The sequence below is a fragment of the Lissotriton helveticus genome, chromosome 6, assembly GCF_964261635.1.
Source record: "Lissotriton helveticus chromosome 6, aLisHel1.1, whole genome shotgun sequence".
In the NCBI taxonomy this organism is placed as follows: domain Eukaryota; kingdom Metazoa; phylum Chordata; class Amphibia; order Caudata; family Salamandridae; genus Lissotriton; species Lissotriton helveticus.
Genome location: NC_136067.1, coordinates 1,291,009,454 through 1,291,025,724, shown reverse-complemented (window position 1 = coordinate 1,291,025,724; position 16,271 = coordinate 1,291,009,454). Strand labels below are relative to the sequence as shown.

General features: G+C 41.9%; 1 protein-coding gene across 2 annotated transcripts in view; it reads left to right on the top strand.

Annotated features, from left to right (window-relative positions):
- Window positions 1-16,271, top strand: part of MERTK (MER proto-oncogene, tyrosine kinase) — a 570,203-nt gene that overhangs the window by 487,520 nt on the left and 66,412 nt on the right. For both annotated transcript variants that reach the window (XM_078649038.1, XM_078649039.1), the window contains exon 14: window positions 14,016-14,108. In XM_078649038.1, the coding sequence (XP_078505164.1) occupies window positions 14,016-14,108 (93 nt within the window). The remainder of the gene's footprint in view (window positions 1-14,015; window positions 14,109-16,271) is intronic.

The window sequence follows — 16,271 nt, the reverse complement described above, 5'->3', positions numbered from 1 at the left end:
CTGCACCCAAAGACAAAAGTGGTTTGAAGTCATTCATTGGACTTTGTGAGTTTTACGCTAGGTTCATACCTGATTATGCCACAAAGGTACAACCTTTGTCCAACATGCTTAAAAAGGAGGTTCCTTTCCTATGGGATGCCAATTGTGAAAAAGTTTTTTCTTGGATTAAGCAAGAACTTACTGGGCCTAAAGTCTTAAAGCCCTTTAATCCCAATTTGTTGTGCACTATCACTGTAGGTGCCAGTGGGTTTGGTTTAGGGGCTGTCCTCACTCAGGAGGTTAGTGGTGTTGAACATACTCTAGGATATGCTTCGAGAGTTCTTCGTGGAGCTGAATCCAACTTTGCAGTTATTGAAAAGGAACTCCTAGCTTGTTGTTGGGCAATAAGAAAATTTAATCCGTACATTTGGGGTAAGCATTTCCGTTTGAGGACCGATCACAGTCCTTTAGTCTCTATCCTTACTGGGGTTCGGATTAAAGAGCATTCCCCTAGGATTGCCAGACTTTCAACGAAGCTACTCCAATACGATTTTGAGGTCAGCTACATACCTGGCAATAAGAACATAAGGGCTGATTACCTTTCAAGGAACCCTGTTGATTTTGACTCTGACAAGGATTGTGAGGAAGATTATGATGATGAAGACTGTTTTGTAGCTTTTGTTGGGATTGATGATATGCGCTCTATTAGTGAAGAAGAGTGGAGGGAGCATTTGTCCAGTGATACCCTGCTCAGTGAAGTAATCAAATTTGTCAGAGGAGGATGGCCCAGGGAGAAGAATGTTCATGTTTCTCTTCAGACCTTTGTCAAGGTTTCTGATGAGCTCTCTATTGAAGGTGGTATCCTCATGCGTGGCGACAGATTGGTTCCTCCCAGTGATCTTAGAATTAGGTTTGTCAAAGGTGCGCATGAGGGTCATCTCGGCAAAACATTGACCAAAAGAAGGGTTAGAGAACATTACTGGTGGCCCAAGATGGATCAGGACATAGACACTGTTGTTGCTGAGTGTGTTGTCTGTTCTAGTGCTGAGAAATGTTTGAAAACACGTTCTCCCCCTCTTCAACCTATCCCTTTCCCTGATAGGCCTTGGGAAAAGATTGGTATCGATCTAGTAGGTCCGTTCTATTTACTCCCTCCTGCCTCCAGATTTGCGATAGTTGCTTTCGACTACTATTCTAAATGGCCAGAAGTCCGTTTTGTAAGTGAGGCCAATTCCAAGAATGTTATTGACTTCCTGAAAGACCTGTTTTTGCGTGAAGGTTTTCCCTCATCCATTGTAAGTGACAATGGCTCACAATTTGTCAGTCAGGAATTTGGTACATTTGTTAATTTGAGTGGTATCGATCATCTGAGGAGTGCACTTTATCACCCTCAGACGAATGGTCTTGTCGAGCGCATGAACAGAGTGCTCAACAATTGCATTCAGTGGGCCATTGCTCAGCATTGTCATGTCCCGAACGCAGTTAGATCCATGTTGTGGTTCTATCGTACCACTCCCCACTCTTCCACCAAGGTTTCCCCTTTTGAACTGCTGCGGGGGAGAAAACCATGTTCGAAGGTTTGTCCTGGGTGGATGTCACGTTGGGTGAAAATGAATTCCATTGACAATGTGGATGAAGTTGCCAGGTCCAATGTCTTGCATGCCCAGTCTAAACAAAAGAGTATTTTTGACTCCAGGAAGAAAGTGATCTCTCAGCCATTTGTAGTGGGAGATAAAATTCGGATCAAGTTGCCCACTCACTCCACCAAGGGTAGTCCCAAGTTTTCTGAACCTTTTGTCATTGACAAGGTCTGTGGCAATTCTGTGAGAGTTAACATGAAAAACTGGTGGAATGCTGCCAGGGTTGTTAAGGTGGGCAAATCTGTTGTTCATCTCCAGTCTCCTCATGATATTCCTGTGTTGCCTTCTTCTCTTTCTGTTCCTGTTCTACCTTCTCATGATGTTCCTGCTTTGCCTTCTACTTCTTCTGCTCCTGTCCTACCTCGTAGGAGCTCTCGGACTCGAGTCACTCCTGCCAGGTTCCGTTAATTTCTTTTGTTCCAGGTCTATTTCTGTTCTTCTCATTTTCTTCTTTTGTTTTGTAGAAGAGAGGATAATGTAGTGTTCTGTTAGGTTACTGTCTAGTCTTTCTAGAACCTTTCATACTCTTTGTTCCTCTCCTTCCATCCCTGCATTCTATTTAGAATGTAGTTTGAATTACCAACTGTTTTACTGATGATCTGCTGGCTGTGTGAGCTGCTGCGCAGCACTTGTTCCAATAAACCAACTTGAAAATCAACCTGCCTGTGAGCTGATTACTACAGTACTCGAACCTACTCAAACTGTCCGGGGGACAGATGATCAAATTCAAGACAGACAAAGACCGTCTCATGATGCAAAAGGGTCACATTTTTCACCCGGAACTAGCGACACTGTCTAGCAGCCTGGCACCTGAATACACAGAGTTCGGACATTTGAACTTATAGCAAAGAACAAATGGAAATACTAAAGGAGGCAAGAAAACAGACCACAAAACAATCCTACACTGTGGAAATGGTACACCATATGGTGTACAGAAAGCAATACCCTAAATTCGATTTCCGCACAGGAAAAAGTGCTCATATATCTTACACACTTGCTTGACAGGAACATCAACTACTCAAGGCTCAAGGTGTACCTGGCAGCGATTGAAGCCTACACCAAGGGAGATTCATGTAAAAGTTTTCTCACAGCACAAGGGTCTCAAGAGGCTTGCACACCTAAGAAAGGCCCCAACCCCAATGTGGAGCTTAAACACAGCCCTAACACATCTAATGACAGAACCATTCAAGCCCATTCACAAAGCAGAACTCAGATACATCACTATAAAGAATGCCTTCTTAATAGCTATATCATCTCTACGGAGATTAAGTGAACTGCAGGGATTAACGATTGAGGAACTATACATGCAAATTCTCAAGGACAAGTTTATCCTAAAGACAAACCCTCAATTAGTAAGTAAGCAAATGCCACATTAAGCAAAGCATACAGCCAGCAGTTTTCTTCAAAACCCCGCAAACGCGACTAGAAAAAAATCTTCATATCCTGGATGTAAGAAGGGCTTTACGATACTATATGAAGGAGACAATACAGTTTCTTAAAGGCAATCAATTGTTTGTCTCTCACTCAAAGCCCAACAAGGGAGCACCCGAGACAAAGGGGCCAATTGCACGTTTGATTGTAGAGACAATTCAAGTATGCTATGCCTCAGCAGGAAATACTCTAAATATGCGACCAAAAGCCCACTCAACAAGCAACAGGCAACCCAGGCCTTCATGGCCAATGTGCCAATAGACACTATATGTGCTGCGGCAACATGGGCATCCCCACACACCATCACCAAACATTACTGTGTGGATATATGGATGACTAAGGAAGCTTAAGTGGGACAAAAGGTACTTCACCACCTATTCGCAAAGTCTTCCTCATCTTGCCACAACCACCCCAAGGAGGGGGAAACCACAACATATTCTTAAGCACAGCATGTGAATCCAGAAAAGAATTAATGAGACAAAACTGAATGGTTACTTACCAGAAGGAGTAGTTTTGCAGCTTGAAGAGTTTTCTGGATTCACATGCGACCCACCCACCTTTCACCAGAGAAGGAATGCAAACAGATGGGGAAAGAAGACCACTTACATCAAAGAACTAACATCTAAAGAGAGCAGAATTTAGAACATACCCTAGAGGAAAAGGGGAAAAAAGAATCTGAAGATGGCTACCATGCACAAGAACTTCGAGGGCTCCGTTTGATGTCACACAAGGGATGGGCCTAGCACCAAATGGAAGTTGATGACGCCACAAACAGAAAAAAAGACGATTCCGTACCCAGCTACTAGATGGCGGAATAATGCATAGCATGTGAATCACAAATTCTTTTCAAGCTGCAAAACTACTACTACTGGTATGTAATCATTTCATTTTGCCGGGATCCCTTCACTGCCAGGACCCCTAGATGTATCCACGTGCCCCTCCCCGTCCCTCAGTGGGGTAGTGCATTAGACAAATCCCAGCTCTGTTTTCTCCACTGCCTGAACACGCCTAGCGCAACTTTGCAGTCACCCTTTCGCATCCTATCCTATTGCTGCCCAGATCTGTGTTTTCCCTCCACCCAGTTAGACAAATAAATACATTACTGCTTATGTTTTCTTTATGTAAAATCCTCCTGTATATGAGTTGATGCATAATTCACCTGCTCTCACCAGTGTACAATCATGTGAATGATAACTTTCTTTACACTACATTGGATAGCCATTGATTTCTTCTGCAACTCCCCCCAATGGTATCTTATTGCTGTACTCATTCGCTTTGCTAAACTTAAAAAATATCTTTTTTAAATGTGACTGGTAGAAGCAACATTATTGCCAGGTATTCCTCTTCTTTTTGTAGCCAATCTTTCAGGAGCAGTCTTATGAAAGCAGTAGAAATGCCTGGAATAGCTGTAATACCACTGCTATTATTTCTCCCTTATTTACCAACCACTTCATATTCCTTGGTGGAGAACACACAGCCCTTTTAGAGTTCTTAGGCTTAGGTCCAGTCTCACTGGTAGTAAGTGGCAAGATATTCACGCATGGACCAATACTGTCTAAAGATTGATTAGTAAAGGTTGAATGCAGTTTGGGAGCTATACTATGGGCAGCAGGAGTTTTAAGGCCAATAAGACTACTAGAAACGATAGGAAGGCTATTAATATTACCCTCACTATTGATTACAGAGTGATTGGGGGAGGTATTGAGGGCTAGAAAAATACTGGGAATTTGATCAATATTAAATATATCAGCCTCTCCACCCGTCCTCCCGGTACTGGCCGTATCTTGTGTATTATTTAAATCTGTTTGGGTGGACAGAGGTTTTTTTTAAGATGTTCTATAGAGCGACGGCGCTCCGCGCGTTTCTCGGCTAGTAGGAGTTCTTTATCTATCTCCTTATTTGCCTTCTCGAAATATTTATCGAGGGGCCCCAGGAACGAGGCTCCAACACGAGATGGTAATGAGCTAGACATATCAATAGCTGGACAGAATTAATAATGTACCTCAAAAACTTACTATACCAATGAAACAATACAACGGTATAAATGAAACAGGAAGTAAATGTCGGATACCAGGCCCAGCCCAGCCTCCCTCGGCCTCTGACAGCCACAGACGGCCCCGCCCTTGTCCCGGGCTTCTCCCGGTCGCGCTCCCGCGCGCTCTCGCGCAGCGAGGGTGCCTTCTTGCAGATATAGGGGTTGAGTAAAGTTAAAGGGCGGAGCAGGCAGGGAGAGTGGCCCAGGTGCCGATGATAAGGGCTGGCGGTTCTCCTGGGATACGAAGTCCAGGGCCCGCTGCTCCCTCGCAGCCCTGCTTGCTATTGCAGCATTCCCTCAGATGAAGTAGAATTAGCGCCTCCAGCCGTGCACAAATTATTTCCCTCGAAGCAAAGCGGGACCTGTGAAGCGGGTACCGCGAGGTGTGGTTGAAGGAAGGTTGTAGTTGAAGGAAGCCAGTTACGCCGAGTCCCCGTAGATGGCAGCTTTAGCACACACAGCGTCCCCCACTTCATATTCAGGGCATATGCAACATTATACTGTTGTGTATCGATTTAGATTCCGTATGAATTTCCCGATTCATGCCCTTATATAGGTATATTTCACATTGCCCTTATATAGGCATATAAATCCAGTCCTTATTTAGGCACAGTCCATGCTACCCAAATACAGGCATGGCTACTTACATCCCTTCATCTATGTCACAACGAGTTCTTGGAAAACCAGATTTTTAAGCTTTAGGAACTTCCTCTTGCCTGGATATTGATTTCTCCAAGAACTCATTGAGCATGCATGAACATCTATTCCTTAGGGGTTCATTCATGACGTTCATATGCCCGACTTCTATGTCAATACAGGCATTCCTAAACACCTTCAAGGTATAACTATACCTTCACTTGCTATGGCAAAGCACGGTGCGGTTCGGCTACCTACTTGCACGACGCGGCTCGCCACAGCAAGTCCCGAAGGAAGTCATCTCCCCAACTGACGCACTGACCAGACGCTGTCATCCTCCTCGCCGAGAACCCAGCTCCAGTGTTTCTGACTTCCCTTGCGGGTTGTTAGAGAATCGGGTCCTGGGAAAGAGATACCAACCTCTCTCATTCTAAGGTATGGAGCTGATTAGAACCTAGAGAAACCTTTGGCAAATCTTGGCACAACTAAACTAAACTATAGCTAAAACAGCATATACTTCTTCCCTCGTACTAGACTTGGGTTAGATACACTGGGGTAGGATTATTTTAGAAGCACCAGTTAAGTATTTTAGCCTGTGTTATTTATTTATGTATTTTTATATATGTCATAGAAACAGACCATGCTATTACAGTATTATTTTATATTACTGTTTACGCTGTACGCCTTATCCTTTTTATTGAAACGCCCGTCTCTCTATTTCTGTGCAACTCTGTGGAAATGAAGCATGCACTATTGACTGAGTGAAATAGTTCTCTATTGTTTCCACAACTCTGAAGATATTGTCCTGACTCTAAGGGAAACAAAGTTGTCATGTTTAGGCGGTTGTCAGAGACTAATCCCTTCTTGTTCATTCGAGAAAGTTTCTAGTGACCTCTGAGTTAGCTGGTACACACAATTAAGTTTAATGAACTCGATAGAGACATACTGACCTCAGTCCTATGTCAAAACTATAGTGTATATTATTCCAATGCGCAGAGCCTATTAGGGATAGAGGAACTACATTACACTACATGATTATGGGGTTGGTGGTTAATGTGTTTGTATCTGGTGTTCGATGCAGCGATGCGGATTGTCCAAACAATACAAATATTGCCTGAGTATGTACACACCAAATACCCAATATGGAAAATCGCCTACTCTCATTTTAAAATAACAAACTCTCTGATGGAGGATTGAAACTCTTGTAAAACAAAAAGTATTTGCATAAAGAGCAGTATTTTAATGCTGAGAGGAAAATTAAAAAAAGCATTTGAAAAGTTTCTTTTCACCACATCTTAGGCACTTCGTGCTTTCAAGAACTTTAGTGGTTGAAAGGTCATATCCAGCTTGAATTCTTCCATAGAAGATGATGGTATTTGGGAGTGCCAGATTGCAACTCAGTAGTAAATGTATACCTTGTTTGTAGAGCATTTTGGACTTTACTCAGCATGTAGTATTATAAGTTTATTGCAGCATTCAGATCAAAAAGCCCTTGTTAAAGTTTGTCATAAACGCCAGCAAACCATCCCCTCTTTAAACTTGAATCTGTTAACCTACCTTTTTTCCCACGATCATACATAAATTCACAAGATGGTTAAATAACTATATTCCCCTAGCACCAGAGGAAGGATTCCAGACCACTTTTCAGGCTATCATTAATTAAAATTGCGTCTGTCCATCATGGCTTCAAGGGTAAGGCATTTGGCACCCCTGTATACATAATAGTATTCAATGATTTTCTACATGGCTGCCAAAGTTTCAGATTGCTATGTGTGAGATTTTCATAATTTCAGTTTAATTATGAGTGACATTTCAACAACCATGAGTGACACTTTCCCGCAAGCAAAATCAAACAATAAAGACGAGGGAAACATGTAAATATCAGAAATTACACCCATTTGGGCAACAAGAAACTCTTAAGAAGATCTTAAAACGGCTGCAATGCACCAGAAATGGAAGGGCCCATCACTAACCTACCGCCCCTACTGAGCAGTATAATTAAAATGAATTGCTGAGCATTGCCCCCGGGGTCCGGTGGGCGGCAATACACGCTATTATTCACTAGGCTGAGATTTGTACCAAAATGAAATTAAATTATGGTTACGGCATGACAGAAGTGTTTACTTTATTAGGGCAATACCGCTGCTGACTCAGGCACTTATTTGATGCAGGCGCCGAAGCCCGTGGGCTGGGGTCGGGTCCCTATCGCTCATGAGATCATCATGTGCAGGCAGCTCTGAGCTAGCCTTCACTCACAGACCATTCCTTCAATTTCGCGGGCACTTTTGTAAAAATCGCGGCATTTTTACAAAAGTGCCGATTTCGCGGCAAATCGCGAAATCGCGAAATCCTGGAGGGTCTGACTGTAGTCTGTTACACTGTCCCACTGGCCCTCGTGGGTGACTCAGGACTCACTGGCCACACCGTGCTACTGCAGCTCACACAATCTTGACATGGTGCATTATAGCAGCACTCTGCATGACAGCTAAGCAGCGCTATAATGTGTGATTAATGCATTTTAGTGCGTTGATGCGGACCACCACACTGAAATGTGTTGGACTAACACCTGAGGCAGGGGAACTTGCCAGGGCTGAATCTAGTTTTGCATACTAATGTTTTACCATAAGGAGGATCTTAAGGTTTGCCTGTCATTTTTCCCACCGTTCGTGAAATAAAAACATTATCATGCCGTATGTTCGGACGTTTGGAATTTCCCCTCTGCATAGAACTTTTTTTCTTGAACCTGGTATTTTATTTTATTATTTTGACTACTGCCATCACTGTATTTTATGCTCATTTATTGATGATTGAGTACGTTTTTTGGACACCACATGCATTTCCAGGGCACTCTCGCGGGTGACACTGCGGTTTACAAATATAACATAACATTTCAGGATACCGTCCGTTAATATTAGTCATGTTGCATGCATGTGGTGGTTGTCAGCTGGCCAATTTTATTGTTCAGTCTGAATTCTTGGAAATATCTCAGACACAAAACTTAGAGATTGGTGAAATCCGGTGCCAGAGTTGCAGCCTTTACAAAAACATGCATTGGCAAAGTCAATAATGGTCTCACCTTTAGAACAGATTGACTTTGCCAAAGTTAGTTAGAGATGCTGGGCAGCAACACCGATGCTGGGCAGCATGTCTATAGAGCTACCCCAATTTGTTTTCTCTTTTTATTTACCAATCCGAGTAAGACTGGTACATATTTTTTTTTTAAAGCTGTGAAAAGGTGTTTTTTTTGTCTCAAAGCATGTGCAGAGAAGCAACATGAAAGGCAGGGATGGGGTGGAAGCAACATGAAGAGAGCAGGCAGGGTGGCTGAAGCAACATGCAGTCATGAGTGGGTTTGAAACAATATGACGGGCTTGGATGGGGCCCAACCTACTTGAAGGGCCGAGGTGGGGGAAGTACCATGGTGGATGGGGCGAAGCAAACCACATGAGGGAGAAAGAGCAACGTAGAGCACCGGGGGAAAGAGGTAGTAGCACAAAGATGAGAAAACAATAGGGGAGAAGAACATAGGTGAGATAGCTCAACCCAAGTGCTGTGAAGGAGGGAAGAGAAGTACACAAAGGAGACAGCTAGAAAACCTCTGCTTTCTCATGGAATTCTTAACCAAAAAGTAAAAAGTAATCACTGAAAAGTTAGCAATGCAAGGATATACATAAAAAGGCTACGCTCCAGGACTGGGTCAAATATAAGAAGAGGAAGAACAGCTCACATGAGCTGACAAATAACAAGCATTGGCAAAGCCAATAGGTCTTGCCTATGCAAGAGCTATTGGCTTTGCCAATGTGTTTTAGCCATGTTGTACACCAGCGTGACTGCTGCTCAGCATGGCTAAAAGTTTGTGGAATAGAGGAGAGCAGCGTGGAGTGTCGTAGAGTGGAACAGCAAAGAGTGGAAAAGGGAATAAAGTGTGGTGTTTTGGAGTGGCATAGAGTGGAGTTGTGTAGAGTGGCGCACAGTGGGGTGATACAGAGTGCAGAGGACTGGTGTAGAGTACATTGGCATAGAGTGCTTTAGAGTATAGTGGCATAGAGTGCAGTGGTATAGAATTCAGCTGCTACAATGCCGCTTTGTAGAATGCAGTGTCATAGACTAGAGTGGTGCATTTTAGATTGCAATGGCGTAGAGGGATTTGGTGCAGAGTGGAGTTGTCCACAGTAGTGAGGTATAGATTACAGTGGTGTAGAGTTCAGTGGTGCAGAGTGGAATTGAGTGGCGTAGAGTGGAGTGGCATAGAGTGCAGTCGCATAGAGTGGTGCAGATAGAGTGGTGCAGAGCAGGATGGCATAGAGAGCAGTGGTGTAGAGTGGTGCAGTGTAGAGAATAGTGGCATAGAGTGGATTGACATAGTGCAGCGGCATAGAGGGTAGAGCTGCAGTGTACAGTGGCATAGAGTGGAGTGCTGCAGAGTAGAGTACAGTAGTTCAGAGAAGAGTGGCATAGTGTTCAGTGGCAGGGAGCGTGGTGTTGCAGAGTAGAGTATCATAGATGGCAGTGTGTAGAGTGGCATAGAGTGCAGTGGCATAGAGATCAGTAGACTATCGTGGTGTAGGGTAGAGTGCAGTGGCGTAGAGTGCAGTCGTATAGAGTACAGTGGTTTAGAGCAGAGCAGTGTAGAGTACAGTGGCATGAAGTAGAGTGGAGCAGGGTGGCATAGAGTGGAGTGATGCAGGGTAGAATGAAGTTACGTAGAGTGGAGTGGTGCAGGATAGGTTGTAGTGGCATAGAATAAGGAGGTAAGATGAGGTAGAGCACAGTGCCATAGTGTGCAGCGGTGCAGAGTAGATTAGAGTGATACATAGTAGATTGGTGTAGAGAACAGGGACATAGAGTGGAGTGGTACAGAATAGAGTGCATTGGCATACTGTGCAGTGGGGTAGAATGCAGTGTTGCAGAGTGGCTTAGAGTGGAGTGGCATAGAGTGGAGTTGAGCAGAGTGGAGTGCCCTAAACTGGAGTGGTGTAAAGTGCAGTGCTGTAGAGTGCTTTGGCATGGTATATAGAGTGGTGGAGAGATGTAGAGTGAAGTGGTATAGAGTGCAGAGGTTCAGAGTGGCGTGGTGCAGAGTAGAGTAGAGTGCAGTGGCACAGAGTGCAGTGGTGTGGAGTGGTGTAAAGTGGAGTGGTGCAGAGTACAGTGCAGTGAAGTAGTGCAGAGTGGAGTGGCATAGAGTTGAGTATTCATGATGTGGTAGCACACTGCCATTACAGACCACACATTTTCAATTAAAATGACTATTACATTTACACAGACATACAGTTTTACTAATTTAACTATACATTTTGCAAACAATAATGTTTGGAAATTGCATCACCTACTGTATTGATTTGTTTTGATCATATTAAAGTATTTGTTTCCAACACACTTCAGAATTTTAAAAAATGTGCTTCATTTGTGCTTGAAAAAACATTTCCTCTAGTCCTAGTGTTCAGCAAGAATGTCACATAAATCCTCTCACTTTGAATTCAAAAAAAGAAAAGTAAACACCAAGCTCCCTTGGAGGACAGAGCCTGAAATTTGTTCTCTGTCTTTGAATGCACAGCAAGATAAGAACAAGATGTACAGGCCTGTTTAAAGAAAGGAGCACTTTTGGAAGAATATAAGGAGTGGAAGTGTGAAAAGGCTTTGTTCCTCAGGAGGAACAAACTGATCCTAGACAATCTAAAACAAATGTAGGCAGCACATAGACACCCATAAAATATGAGTTACAAACCACTAAGCCACTTGTAGGCAATGGGCAGAAGGCATTTCTAGGGGTACTTTCTGAATTTTCCCAATGTGTCTTTAGCAAACCAGACAGCTGCCCTCCTGGTAGGCTTCGACCTAAAAAGCAAGCAAGTGAGAGCGACAATAAAGGCTATCAATGGTGAGCACTTTGCAGGCTCTAAGCCCACTGAAAGCTGACAATACGTATTTTCGCAAATGAGATCGCTTGTGCAGCCTGGTAGGTGTTGTTCCAAAAAGGACGCTATTCTCTACAGTTCATCAGATGAAGAATGTAAAGTGGCTCTTGAAGATATTCCCGCTATTGGGGCCATATGTAGGTAATTTCTATTTACCGATTCCTAAATACCGAATTTTACCGATTCGGTATTTAAGAATCGGTAAATATAATGTAGGTAAAAAAATCTGTAAATTTTACCGATTCGGTAATATTCGTTATTACCGATTTGGTATTACCGAATCGGTAATAAGGAATACCTCCCCATTCATTCCTATGGGCCTAGAGGCCCATAGGAATGGGCCTCCATTCCTATGGTAAATTCCGAATCAGTAATAGGGGGAGCATATTCAAGGGTGGCAGGGTGTCACATTGACACCCTGTTCACCCCTGAATCGAACGTGCATGTGTGCACATGTGGCGCACATGCAGGCCCTAAGGGCATGTATGTCTGCCACATGGCACTTTTAAAAGTGCACAAAATAGCTTTTTTAAAGGTTTTCGGTATTTACCACCAACTTGTAGTTGGTGGTAAATAACGAATCCTTAAACCAAAAATGCACTCATTTGAGTGCTCCCTACATAGAATTTAAGGATTCGGTAATTTACTGATTCCTTTAATTAAGGAATCAGTATTTTACCGATTCTTTAAAATAACGAATCAGTAAATTACCTAATCTTTAAATCCAGCCTCCTACATTGCAAAGTGCTAAATATCGGTCGGTAATGGGAAATTTACCGTTTTTCAGCCGTTACCGACCGGTATTAGCCCACCTACATATGGCCCTTGATTCCTAACTATATTCATGTCAGATTGGCAGAGAAGTATACAAAATATAGAACCTCTGCTAGAAAACAAAAATTAATTTCTGTGAGGAACTCATTTTAACTGCAATAAAAATACAACTGGCAGCGGTTCAGAAACAGAACAGACTGAACCTCTGATGCATACAAAAGAAGAAACTGTAACTGTTGAGCCAACATACTAGGCATACAGAATTCCTAATGTATTAGTGTTGAAAGTAGTGATACCGAGAAATGCATCCATTATCAGAAAATAGTTCATAATTTAATTACACATTTTTAAAATGCTTTTTAGCACCTCATTTATATATTTTATTTTATAAAGCATTATACAGTTAAATTCTTAATCATCTCCAATAAATAGCTGTATTCTAAAACAAAACAGTCTAATTACAAGTTACAGAACAGCTAAATCTAAAGCATTCATTATGTAAAGCAGTGGTCCTTAACCTTTTGACTTCTGTGGATCCCCACTTAATCTATACTGGAACCCGCAGACCCCCATTGAATCATTATTTTGATCTGGGGGCCCCAACTGAATCATAACAGTAAACTCTGGATCCCTGCCTAAGCATTTGCGATGGCTTGAGCAGCAAAACAATACACACAACTAGAGAAACAAGCATTCGTAAAACAAATACACAAATGATAAAATATATTATTTAATCACACACAAAAAATTGCAGTTTTAATTTTAATCAGTAGGTTGGAGCTTTTGTGAATTCATTTTAGCACTCATTGTCCATACTATAATGTTTGATGAACATGCACTGCTCCCACAAATCAGTCTGAGTAGTCTTAATTAATTTGTATCCTCCAATTTCAAATTTCTTGAACTTTACAGAACATTTTAAAATGTTCATCTTGACATTTTGCTTATTTATTTATATACACTTTATTAATCTATTACTATTATTTAATTTTCTAATTAGTCGCGGACCCACGGAGTAGGCTTTGGGACCCCCGAGTGTCCCTCCTAGCAACAGGTTAAGAACCACTGATGTAAAGTATCTTTAGAAGAGTGTTGTCTAGGCTGCGAACTACAGAAATTAGCTCAAATCTTGCAGACATACCACAATTCAGGACTATAGTCCTTCTGGATGATAAAAGGAAACCAAATTAGCCACCTGGAGAGAAAGGTGGCAGCTTCTGGGTCATTCACTTTAAAGCAGGAATCACAGCAATAATTTTAGAAACATATAATAAAGACAGGTTGGAGCAGATTCAAATCTATGACCTGAAATGAAGTGTTTTTGCAATTTCATTCATAAGTATATTTTTTACTATCTGACTTTTTGCCAAAGGGATTCCCACTACCATGTCCTTGCACAGCAAACATATTCCAATGGATATCTTTTTTGTTCTGAGTTGTATTTTTTAAATCAAACCCTGATACTATTTTTCAGAACATCAGATTGAATAAAAGTGTTACAATCAAAGAAAAGTTTTATTTCACTTATCAGGGTCAATACTGAGATAAATGCAAATTTTGTGTTGTTTATTGATGTGTGTTTCCCAACTATCTTGCTTGCAGTAGAGAACCTTTCTCACAGAGAGATCGAAGAGTTCCTGAGCGAGGCTGCGTGTATGAAGGACTTCCATCATCCAAATGTCATCAAACTTCTAGGTACGTGGGAATCTAAAATGCCAATGCCTAGGACATTACCATTGGTATATGTCATTCTGTTAAAATCTTATGAACTAATTCACAAAGCATATTGCTAATTTGTGTTGAATCAAAGTGCATAAAAAAGTCTTAGAATAAGGATTAGAATTTTACTATGTGAAGTTTTCAAGTGGTACCTTATGATCAGAAATTAAGTTTGTTAGAGTTGAAATTTCATCAGTATGGTAGAATACACAAGTTCAGGATTTGGATTGTGTTTGTGGGTGGGTCACCGTGACCACCCACAAACTAGTTGATTTGTTTGTATATTTCTCATGTAAGACAGCCCACAAATGTTTACTTGCAAGGGCAGAGGTAAGTGCCAGGTGGGAATGAGGAGGGAACACCCACTTGCGTAATGCTACTTTAGAGAAAGGGATCTCCCCAGTAAGAAAAATATTTTCCTTGTGGCAAAAAAAAAGTTGCATGTGCAGATTTATGCTATCAGAATTTTAAAAATAATGGGCATTTTACTCAGAAAATAAACCTGTTAATAGTAGAAAAAGAGAACATCTAGTTTTAACTGTTTTTGCTACATGCACAGTAAGGAATGCCACTTTTTTTTGGGTCACTCCATGGTATGTAAAGATATGAGCAAGACCGAGGAAATAAAGCCTGAATAATTTTGCTGTTTGTCCATGAATTTCAGTGGGACACATACAGATTCCTTTATTTTTCAAATGTGAGAGATGAAACTAAGCTAGGGGCTACATCATATTGCTCTGGTTTTGTCATATTAATGCAGTTAGAGTAATGCAAAATTAGCGTGATTGATTTCTGTTCAACTGGCTTTACTTAGATTGGAGCCAAAATCAATTTGCTCTATTCCCTGAGACTTGGGTCACAGGGAATGTGGTGCCAACGAGAAGCTTGTTGGACTATTTGCTCCAGAATATAAAGTTTGAGTAATCTGGTTCCATATGTATGTTACTAATATATGTATTGTTACTGAGCAATGAATTACAAATGCTGTTAACCAAGGTTGCCCCAATTAATCAATGATAAAGAACAAAAACAATTGTTTCTTTCAAGTGTGGGCTCCGCTCTTGCAGTGTCTTGAGCTTGTTTTTTCCTTGGGTCCATCAGCTATTTACAGACTAGCCTGGCCAAACATGTATGTGTCAGTATCGTCCTCGCCCTCCTAGGGGTTATCCCAAATGGGGACAATGGAGAAGTAACAGCTTACACTATATGTGCACAGCTGGTGGTGTTTATAAAACGGTTTATAGCCATTTCAGCACATCTTGATGGGTCAAGTAACCCCACTGCACTGTTTTTATAACAATAACATTAGTCGCCTATTTTTGGATGGCCAGCAGCCAGGCTCCTATACGTATTAATATGATCAATTATTTGTATCTTTCTGCAATTTTAATCAATATTGGAAGATAACATTTGAATGGTTAGAGCTTTCTAAATCCATACAATATGGCGCCTTTATTATGAATGTGAGTATAATGAAATTGTCCAGAAATGCTTCTACATTTCAGAAGGGGTGGCCCGGCAGAGATAGGCCTGTGGCTTGGTGGCTCATTATACCCACCCCAATGACTACAATACAACGTTGAATCTTTCTTTAGCACAACTTTCTCTATTACAAAGATGTGCAAAACAATTATTGATGACCTCTGTGGATTATATACCTTCCTTCTTTTACATTATTGGGATGGAAAAGTCATCCACATGGTAATGGATGTGCACCACTGTCCTAAGTGCCCCAACTGTCATAATGTCTGGATCCCTAATGCTGATTTTTGTTGTCATAGGCAGTTTGCCAGTTTGTTGTCAGGGATGTGCGCTATGACATAGGCCTGTCTCACAGATTGTAGTCTGTTTGAACGTAGACTACTGCCTTCAGGAAGAATTACGCAGCTCAAGTGCTGTGGTGGCAGCATACCGTGTTGTGATCAGCAGGTATGAGCATGCTCTTTTCAACCGGTATCACAGGAGTGAGACCTACAGGCTTACCTATACTAAAGTTCTGCTGCTGTGTGCTTAACTCGCCATTGGCCTACATCGGTTTGGTGTGTAGGTCTGGCGAGCGCATGCCTGGTACATCTGTGCTATGTGTATAAAAGGGTACAATACAGGGATAATGCAGGACTGTGCAGTATGTGGATACTG